The sequence below is a fragment of the Thalassophryne amazonica genome, chromosome 9 (assembly GCF_902500255.1).
Source record: "Thalassophryne amazonica chromosome 9, fThaAma1.1, whole genome shotgun sequence".
NCBI lineage: Eukaryota > Metazoa > Chordata > Actinopteri > Batrachoidiformes > Batrachoididae > Thalassophryne > Thalassophryne amazonica.
Window position 1 is genome coordinate 58,213,110 of NC_047111.1, and position 11,206 is coordinate 58,224,315.

Below are 11,206 nucleotides of genomic sequence, written 5' to 3' on the forward strand. Positions count from 1 at the left end.
AATCCGAATGGTTTCCACCTGCCTGTCGCCCAGTTTGTGGCAAAATTTGATGCAGTCGCGCTGCTCCAGTCATTCCGCCATTTCCTTGAAAAGAAAAAAACGACGAGAGACTCCACCCATCCTCACACAAAGGCTGCTTACAAGCAAATGACGCAATCGACAGGCGTGAAAAAAATCACGCATGCGCACGAAGGTGCAAGGTTGGCTCATGCAAGCACACGTGATTCAAATCCATCAGGTTTTTTAAAAAAAATAAAAAGGTCGGATACTTTTCTAACAGACCTTGTAAAAGGGTGATTTTTTAAAAGAACAAACACAATTACATCTTCAGTAATATTCATCTGTAATTACTGCCTTTTATAGGCTCACAACTATGATGAATCAAAAGAAAAGTAAACAACTACAACCTTGTTTTGTGGTGTCATTCTGAGAACTACTGGATGTAATTACATATACAACCGCACTTTTAATTTGACCCAAATAAAAGGTAAGTGGTTATAAAGGGAACTCCCCCGTGAAACTTCACACTCTGTACAGGTAAGTTCCAGTTGTGTCATTTATAACAGGTGGAGTTTCTACATCGTCAGACAGCATGGCTTGCACAACTACATGAAAGCAGTTTTTCTTTTCTTTCTATTGCTTACAGTACTGAGCACTGGTTTTGGGTAAAATTCTTGAAAATAATAATAAACATCCAATAAATATCCAACAATTATAAATGTGTACTACACTGAAAAACAAACCTGAATGAATTCAGTTGTGTGACCTTAAATTTGTAACTTAATTCAGGCTTTACCGATTGCAATGCTTTTTTTAAAGTTTGTTCAACCATTTTTTCAGTGTATGTGAGATTACTTTTTGCCTTTTAAAAATACAGAATGTCTTTTAGGTTTTCTGTAATTTCTCAAAAAAAACGAGTTGTATTTCAGGTTTTGTTTTGTTTTTAAAATGATTTGAAGATTGAGAGGTGTCGTTATGTACCAAGCAGTACACCTATAAAGACACCAACTTAATATGATGTTTGGATTTTATTTGGAATTGAGATTCATAACATGATAACTGATCAGTTTCTTTAACAAACAAGAAAATAAATATTCAATTTCTATTTTACTTTATGTACTTATCTTGGAATAGAAACGTTTAGATTGTTGATGCACTCTCAGTGGGAAAATTTTAACAAATGCTACATATTTAACAAAATTCCAAGGGTGCCTTCAACGTTTTTTTTTTTGTTTTTGTTTTATATATATATATATATATATATATATATATATATATATATATATATATATATATACAATGTCATATATCAAATAATATGTGGAGCTACTTTTCCATTGTCTCACTTTGATGTCATTCTCTTTTCCATAGCAGAGTGGCACTTTTGTAGTTTGTTCCTCAGAAGTTGTGTAACTGCTTTCTACGGTACCTGTTTTCACCAACAGGCCACCAAACTGTCATGTGCAGCACTTCAGCCTTTCCAGTTCCCTTTCCTGAAGGTTTCTGTCTCTTTTGTTGACATGACTTCCTCCAAAATGGTCTGTGTGTGCTACACAGTAAACCCACATAAGACTTAACATCATTGTTCCTTGATACCCCATGAACATTTTGTCATACTATCAATTTCAATAACAAAGAATCTAAAAGCTAGTACATACATGTCATTGTGTGTGTGTGTGTGTGTGTCATGGATGAAGAAATGTTTTGTTCCTGTGCTTTTGATATTTCCACCTGATAGAGCAGATTATTATTTTTTTTTTTTCAGTATTCTGAATATGATCCTACGACTGTGCGCTCAGGTAATGTGCTATTATTAGCTCATGAATACTCAGGTGATGCCATAAATCACACACACACATACAGCTGTGCACAAAAACCCACAGCAGTTCCTCTTCAGGTCTGGGTTTTTTTGTTTTGTTTTGTTTTATTTTTTGTTTTCCCCTTTCTTCTGCCTCCATAAATACTGACATCACAGGATGAGGAGTTCATACTGACTCTGACTACAGACTTACCAGCACATCTCAGCTCTCATCCTTCACGGGCTCATTGTTTGGGATTGCCTCCTGTTATTAAGGTAAGATCTACAAACTAGTTCAAGAAACAATTTCAGTGAGAAGACAGATAAGTAAAAATAAGTCATTTTCAAGTATATCAAAGGTATCTGCTTAGAGTTGTCAGAAGTGTTAATGGCATTTAATGTGCCTAAGAATTTTGAAAATAACAACAACAACAAAAAAACCTTCTGAATACCTTTTATAACTCACCTTTAAAATCATAGCTTTAAATGATTTAAAACTATAATTTCTTTTTGGTGATATGTAATTAATCAGGATTTACAATCATTGTCTGATCATTGAAAACTGTCTTACACCTACAAAAAATATCCAGAAGTATTCCACATTTTATGTTACAGTCTTAATCCAAAATTAGAGTTCCAAAATTAATGAAATTCATTGTTATCCTCAAAATATTACACACAATGAATTTCATTCATTGTGTGTCAGCTAGAGTACTGACGGGGACTGGCAGGAGAGAGCATATCTCACCCGTGTTGGCCTCTCTTCATTGGCTTCCTGTTAATTCTAGAATAGAATTTAAAATTCTTCTTCTTACTTATAAGGTTTTGAATAATCAGGTCCCATCTTATCTTAGGGACCTCGTAGTACCATATCACCCTAATAGAGCGCTTCGCTCTCAGACTGCAGGCTTACTTGTAGTTCCTAGGGTTTGTAAGAGTAGAATGGGAGGCAGAGCCTTCAGCTTTCAGGCTCCTCTCCTGTGGAACCAGCTCCCAATTCAGATCAGGGAGACAGATACCCTCTCTACTTTTAAGATTAGGCTTAAAACTTTCCTTTTCGCTAAGGCTTATAGTTAGGGCTGGATCGGGTGACCCTGGACTATCCCTTGGTTATGCTGCTTTAGACGTAGACTGTGGGGGGGTTCCCATGATGCACTGTTTCTTTCTCTTTTTGCTCTGTATGCATCACTCCGCATTTAATCATTAGTGATCGATCTCTGCCCCCCTCCACAGCATGTCTTTTTCCTGGTTCTTTCCCTCAGCCCCAACCAGTCTCAGCAGAAGACTGCCCCTCCCTGAGCCTGGTTCTGCTGGAGGTTTCTTCCTGTTAAGAGGGAGTTTTTCCTTCCCACTGTTGCCAAGTGCTTGCTCACAGGGGGTCGTTTTGACCGTTGGGGTTTTTCATAATTATTGTATGGCCTTGCCTTACAATATAAAGCGCCTTGGGGCAACTGTTTGTTGTGATTTGGCGCTATATAAAAAAAAAGTTGATTGATTGATTGATTGTGTAATATTATCCTCAAAATATTACACACTATGTTCAGACTGGAAAGTAATTAAAGTACCTGTGGTATAGTGTACTCTCATAAACTAAAAATTGAATATCAAGAATACTTTGTTTATCATGACAATTATACCAAGAAAATCTCTGTACTTGGTGTATACTGGCAAATATACAGAATAATCTCAGTATACTTGGTGTATACTGACAAATATACAGAATAATCTCAGTATATTTGGTGTATACTGAGAAATATACAGAATAATCAAAGTATACTTGGCGTATGCTGAGAAATATACAGAATAATCAAAGTATACTTGGCGTATACTGAGAAATATACAGAATAATCAAAGTATACTTGGCGTATGCTGAGAAATATACAGAATAATCAAAGTATACTTGGCATATACTGACAAATATACAGAATAATCAAAGTATACTGGCATATACTGACAAATATACAGAATAATCAAAGTATACTTGGCGTATACTGACAAATATACAGAATAATCAAAGTATACTTGGCATATACTGACAAATATACAGAATAATCAAAGTATACTTGGCATATACTGACAAATATACAGAATAATCAAAGTATACTGGCATATACTGACAAATATACAGAATAATCAAAGTATACTTGGCGTATACTGACAAATATACAGAATAATCTCAGTATACTTGGCATATACTGAGAAATATACAGAATATACAGAATAATCAAAGTATATTTGACATATACTGCCAAGTATACTTGTAGCTATAAAAAGCAAGCTTCTTCACGTAACAAAATCACATGTTGTGAAGATGATCTTTATGATTTTAGGGTTAGGGAAGTGGGTTTGAGGGTCTTTGGATAAATGGTAAATGGACTGCAGTTATATAGCGCTTTTCCATCTGCATCAGACGCTCCAAGCTCTTTACACATCAATGCCTCACATTCACCCTAATGTCAGGCTGCTGCCATACAAGGCGCTCACTACACACCAGGAGCAACTAGGGATTAAGGACCTTTTGCCCAAGGGCCCTTAGTGATTTTCCGGTCAGGCTGAGATTTGAACTGAGGATCCTCTGGTCTCAGGCCCAACACTTAACCACTAGACCATCACCTCCCCTAAAGGATCCAATCTTGATCAGACTGGAAAGTAATTAATGTACCTGTGGTATAGTGTACTCTCATAAACTAAAAATTGAATATCAAGTATATAACTACAGTATTACCTATAAGGTCACTTGCACTGTAAAAATAAAATTGCCGTAGGTGTGTACACAAACTTTACTGCTCTTACATTTAAAGTGTATTTACAAGTAAACTTTTATAAACTAAAAAGTGGGTCAATTTAGTCCCAAGACGTACTGAAATAGTACACTTACAAGTAAAGTACATTCGGTAAACTTTAGGCTTACTTAAGTTTATCTAATGAAATAGTTTTTTGGTAAAGGTGCACACATACGCCAGTGAAAACAATATCCTGCTTCAATGTGTCACCAGCGCGTTGGGTGGGTAAAAATTAAACTGCTATTTTTTTAAAAGTCAGAATTCTGAGATACCTCAAACATTTGCTAAATGGGCAACAGAATACCATTTGGGAACATTTGATGCATTCAATACAACATTTTCCAACATAGTATTGTCAACACTATCCTGAGTATGTCCATACTTAAAGTAGGTCATAATATACATCTTACACAGTATATATTACACCTGGCTGTGGCAGATAAATGGTTATTTTAGAGATGTTTGAATGGACCAGTTATCTCTCTGGGTGGTTGTCATCCAAGACCCAAGCTAGTTCCATGGTGTCATTGATGCAGCGAATTTCAGTACCAGCCGATGCTCCTAGACTTGACTATGCTATCTTTTTGTCTTTCAGATGTGTGTATCATTCCTTATGGTCCTGCTGGTGGCACTGTACCATGTTAGTGCTTACAACCAGCAGGTAAACATCGGGACTCTAATGGATAATGGTTGGTATTGTTTCTGTGCATAATGTGTTTCTTGACATCTTTTTTTGAAATATTCTTTGAATCCTGACTATGAATGTGTCTGTGTGATTTGATGGAACCAGTTCTGGTCCTGAGGGTTCCACATAATCAGCACTCCATAGTCAATGTTCCTCTTACCTGTGGAGAAGCTTATCAGAACCAGCCTGTGTTTTGGAAGAAAAATGGTAACACATTACTTCTAATGGTGCTATAAAACATATGATGTGATTATTATAGTACTAATTCATGTGTCTGACCCAGATGAGGAGCTCAACCCTGCTCTGAAGGGTAACCAGGTCAGTGTGGTGGTAGAAGAGATGGACGGAGGGAACTTCACTTGTCACCTCAACAGTCCAAATGGTCAATACCTGAACCACACTTTGGTCCTGATCCAGCCGGAAGGGAATACCAGAACTGTCATACTGGAAGAACAATCTCCAGAAGAAGGTGAGAAGGATGGAAGGAATAACAGGAGTGAGGTTGACAGTAACAGATGGAGAACAAACCGTTGATGTTTAGTTGGATCTGTTTCTTCAGCTTTGTAAAACTTTGCAAAACCTTATAACTGTTAGAATGGCCAAAGCAGTGGGTCTCCCCTTTGAGTCTGGTCTGCTTAAGGTTTCTTCCTTAATATCCTCAGAGGGAGTTTTTCCTTACCACTGTCACCTGTGTGCTTGTTCTAGGGGTTGGTAAGGTTAGACCTTACTTGTGTGAAGCACCTTGAGGCAACTTTGTTGTGATTTGGCTCTATATAAATGAAATAAATTGAAGTGGATTTTTCTTAAAAGAAAGGGGGGAAAAGCATAAATGTCACCGAAGAAAAAAGGAAAAGTACAACTGATGAAATGAAAAAAAAGAGAAAGAGGGTGGATAGTCAAAAGACAAAAAACAGTTGGACTGAAAAGGAGGAAACGAATCAGGCACAGTATTTCTAGTAATAAATACATCTATGGGGTAGAATTTTATAAACGTCAATGGTATTAAAATATTCAACAAGATTTCTTAGGGTCCCCAAAGTTCCACAATTCCACCAATGTGCATTTAACCTTAAAATGGTTCACTTATTTTAGATTTTTATGACATATGCAGTGAGACTTATAAGATTTGTGTCTGCGTTCATGCAGAAAAATATCAATTACAGTACAAAAGTCCTAAATAGACAAATTAATTACATTCATGGCTCATGTGTTTTTCTGTAAAACATTGGTGAACCTTCAAAAGAAAAATCAAAGGTAATCACACAATTTGAAATTATTTTTGTAACATTTTTTCCTGCACTGATGTCAGTGTGGGGCTTGTACAGCAAAAAAAAAAAAAAAAAGCAGATGAGTGGGCGAGCTTGTATAAGCAATAACTTAAAAATAATAAATACTATCATCTTGCAACTCACTAAGTTAAAAGAGCACACTGCAAGGATGAAGTGATTGGCCAGTTGTTAACTTTGATGCACCAGATCAATTGAAAAAACAGCTTTGTTTTGCCCATATTAAATACAACAGACCTCTCTGCCACACACTGAACAATGCCATCTACTGGACATTTTGGGAATGTGCATCCATATCAAATTATGAATTTTATGTTTAAAGCTCCAGTCAGCGCAGAGTCTGTATGTGCACGTGCATGAGCACTCACGTTGTTTGAGAGCTAAGGAGAAAAGCTGCTTACGCTCAGGTCGTTAACAGTACTTGTGTTCCTCCAGGTCACATCCACTGTACAACACCGAACTACAAAGGCTCCTTTCACTGCAGCTGGACAAGAAAAAAATATACAAACAACGTCTCTGTTCTTCTCGTGAATGCAGAACGGTGAGGAGGAGAAAACTTTGATTCAGTTTTTTTTGCAAAGAAACAGTACATAAAACCAGAACGAGAGTACAACATGTTCAACACAAATTCATGGAAATTTATTCTTTGTGGTTCAGTTGTTCCATAGTACGCAATTGCATTTGGCCAAGATGTTTTGGGGGTCAACAGTCACTCAAAATCAAATGTCATGTGACAAATAGAAATTTGATATATGACTTCATCTTAGTGTTTCATAATAATCACGAGTGTATCTGTAACTAATTCCACAAAGTAACCATTCTATAAATAAGAACTGGGTCAAGATTTTTGTCTGGACCTGTGACACTGACTTTTAACCAATATTTTTCCCCAAACACATCACTACAGCAGACAAGAGAGTATTTACAGAGGACTCTTTCTTTTGGAGGAAAAAAAAAACAAAAAACTGGCGACTTGAATTTTCAATAGGCAGCCAGGTAGGGGTCAATTGAAGAATTACACAGGGGTCAAAATTAAAAGATGCTCCAATCATATTGAAACTTACACCACATTATTTGTCTGATCATAAAGGTTCCAAAAAGGTATAGTGTGGACTATCTGTGACTGAATCTTATGGAGTTATAGGGTAAAAACAGCAAGAATGGTGACATGGTCAATTTCAGTTTGTACAGGGGTCAAAAGTTAAAGTTGCTCAAATTTTGGTATAACGTGGTGCAATAAATTATTGGTTGAGTTAATAGGATTAATAAATGGAATAGTTTTGACTGTACTGAATGCTTGGTCTCCAAAGTAAAGGTCAAACAAGATCAACGTCCATTGGATTCTAAGACATGTGACATATGTTACCCCGTGACATGAAGACTATGCATGATACATGGTGCGAACTATTCCTTTTAAAATTTCCACCACTTAATAATAAAATTAGAGCAATGTTAACTTTTGACCCCTGTACAAACTAAAATTGACCTTTGTCACCATTTTTGCTGTTTTTACCCCAAAACTCCATAACAGTCCGTGACAGATAGTCCAAACTATACCTTTTTGGAATCTTTGTGATCAGACAAATAATGTAGTGTAAGTTTCAATATGATTGGAGCATCTTTTAATTTTGACCCCTGTGTAATTCTTCAATTGTCCCCTACCTGGCTGCCTAGTGAAAATTCAAGTAGCCAATTGTTTTGTTTTGTGTTTTTTTCTTTTCAAAAGAGTAATGTCTAAGGAGTATGTGTGCCAATTTTGGCACTTCTTTCCAGAAATGAACGATTGTTACAGTAATTTGCGCCACTACTTGGATGATGCTTACTCTACCAAGTTTGGTCGCAATCAGCTTATAAACTCTTCAAGATATTTTGATTAAAAAACAATACCTTCACATGTGCAACTGCGCATGAGTGTGTGTGTATGTGTGTATATATATATATATATATATATATATATATATATATATATATATATATATACACACACACAAACACACACACCAAATATGTGAAGTGTGTATTTTCTGTCTCAAAGAAAGCCAGTATGGTAACTACCAGTTGGTATTTCATTCAGCTCTTCAGAAAAGATCCCCTGTGAGTTGGAGGCTGATGGCTCAGGAATTCACTGCCAGGATACCGGCTGCCCGTTCAAAGAGGAACAGCATCGCATCTTCCTCACCATTTACATCCGCAGCTTCTTTCACCTGGAAGTGTACACGAAGGCATTCTATCTCAGAGAGATCGGTAAGGGAACGTGCCTCATGCTTTGTTTTGGCCTGATAAGGTGCACTGGAATGTGGGCGGGGTTACAGTGTGGCAAAAAAGATGAAGATAGTGCAGGTTTTCATAAGCATGTAGTTTTACTGATGATCTCCTCCACTCAATATAAAGGCCTGATCATCTGTGAAATCACCTGCTGAGGTGATCAGAAGCATGAAAGACCTGCACTGCCTTGGCCCTATTTAGTAAAGACTAGGTAATAGTACCTGTGGGCATGAATACATTAACATTTTAGCCCATTGACCTTGACCTTCACTCAGAGACCCAGAAATTTTTACCTTTGACCACAATGACCCTGACCTCAGTGATTGAGTTTTGGCAAATTTGACCTCATCTGGGCAATTCTAGAACCCACCTCCGTATGTTTGCCAGATTTGATGAAAACTTTTAATTTTGACCTTTTACCCAAATAACCTTGACCCAGTGATTTAACTTTGGTAACTGTGATGTCATCTGTTCATTTCCAGAATCTACCAACACACTACCTGTCAAGAATGGGAAAGTGTGTCCAAACAGTTGGTAGCGTGTGTGTGCCAAGTTTGCTGGACATCAGACAAATTAATAATTTTGACTGCAATGACTGCAACAAACTCCTGAAGCGTGTGCATGTAGTTGACCCCTTGATTCTGGGCTCAACCTACTGCAAGTTTGGTGGAAAATAGCCTTGAAGGAAAAATGGAACAAACATTTCTTAAATTACAGTATGATGAATATTGTGACTTGCAGCCATATTTTCATATTTGCTCTTCCACTTGATTCAGTCAGTCACAGTCCTGAACATCCTGTTTCCCTCCTCTTCCATCAGTGCGCCCGGCCCGCCTCGAAAACCTGCGCAGCGGTGACGACGGTGTGTTCATCTGGGAATACCCTGAAACATGGGAGAAACCGTCCACCTACTTCGGCCTGTTGTTCCAGATCAAGATCGTTCGCCACAGACATTCCTGTCACTCTGACAGCCACATAATGGTAAAACTCGCACGCTGATCGTTTTAGACACGTTTTGACGTGTTAAGAAGCAGCATGTGGCCGTAGAGCCTGGCTCTGACCTCCTGTTTGGACGTGCAGGTTAACACCACTGAAGTGACGCAGTATAAGGTCAACATCAAAACCAAGAAGTTTGTTTTCTGTGTGCGCGCTCAAGACAAGTACACTAACGGGCCGTGGAGTCACTGGATCCAGTACACGTGAGTGTATTTCATCATAAGGTGTTAACTGACCATCCTGCCACTACGACTTGACCTGATTCTTTTTTTAAATTATTATTTTCTCCCTCTCTGCAGAGTGGATAACCGTGAGCTGGACCGGTAGCCAGAATGGAAGACAACTCTTTTTTTTTTTTTTAATGACTGAATGAGTACTTATACATTATTTATTCACATAATTTAAAGTACACTGTGATAAAATAGCCATATGGACTTGTATTGAATGAATAATCTTCTGGGCTCATTCTTTTTTCTGTTAATTATTTATATTTTATAACTGTGCTGCACCAGCTGCAGAAATGTAAAGCTGATGCATAAATAAATAATCCATATTTTGCAATAAAAGTCTCCTGAATGATGAACATTCATTTACTACTTGTTCCTACACGTTCCCTCTGAAATGCAGTGAGTGAATTAATATGTATACAGCCAGGTCCATAAATATTTGGACATTGAGGTTTTTTGCCTCTGTACAGCAGCACAATGGAGTTGAGATGAGACAAAATGTTATTGTTGTGTAAACTGCTGTACTGTCAATTTCCGGTTTTCTTTTTTCATCGATTTGTATCCATACTGCCAACCATTTATGGCCATAGGTAATTTTAAAAACTAAATATAGGGATTAGTTTGAATACAAATACTACTTCACATTGGGAGGAGCCAGATGAGGTGGTTCGGGCACCTGGTGAAGATGCTCCCTGGTCGTCTCCCTGAGGAGGTCTTCCAGACACGTCCAACTGGTTGGAGGCCCCTGGGAAAAACCCAAGACACGCTAGAGAGATTATATTCCCCAGATGGCTTGGGAACACCTTGGGATCCCTCTGGAAGAGATGAGCTACTTGCTCTGCTGCCATTGGGACCTGGATAAGCGGCTTAAAATGAATGAAAGTTTGAATACAAATCGTCACTTTTACAGCCCGTTTTCTTTGAACACATCAGGGGATGGATACATGAACATTTCATGAACATCACCAAAAATCAATAAAAACATCACAACTTTGTTGCAAAGTTTAAAAATTACCTAAAATATTTGATTATTTAAAAAATATTATTAGAAGTGAGAAAACAAAATCTTTGGATTTAAATTATGTTAGGGCACAGAAAATTTTGTATATTTCCAAGTAGGCCCTGCTGTTAAATTTGAGAATGTCTGGCCTAGAGGTTAACATGGC

At 37.4% G+C, this 11,206-nt stretch overlaps 1 protein-coding gene across 1 annotated transcript; it reads left to right on the forward strand.

Annotated features, from left to right (window-relative positions):
* The first annotated feature begins 1,985 nt into the window (after positions 1–1,985).
* Positions 1,986–10,373, forward strand: il12bb (interleukin 12B, b). Its single transcript, XM_034177420.1, has 9 exons — positions 1,986–2,074; positions 5,177–5,270; positions 5,372–5,473; positions 5,550–5,735; positions 6,988–7,093; positions 8,627–8,796; positions 9,638–9,798; positions 9,898–10,016; positions 10,113–10,373. Exons 2-9 carry the CDS (start codon positions 5,177–5,179, stop codon positions 10,138–10,140), a joined length of 966 nt encoding a protein of 321 aa, XP_034033311.1. The 5' UTR covers positions 1,986–2,074; the 3' UTR covers positions 10,141–10,373.
* The last annotated feature ends 833 nt before the right edge of the window (positions 10,374–11,206 follow it).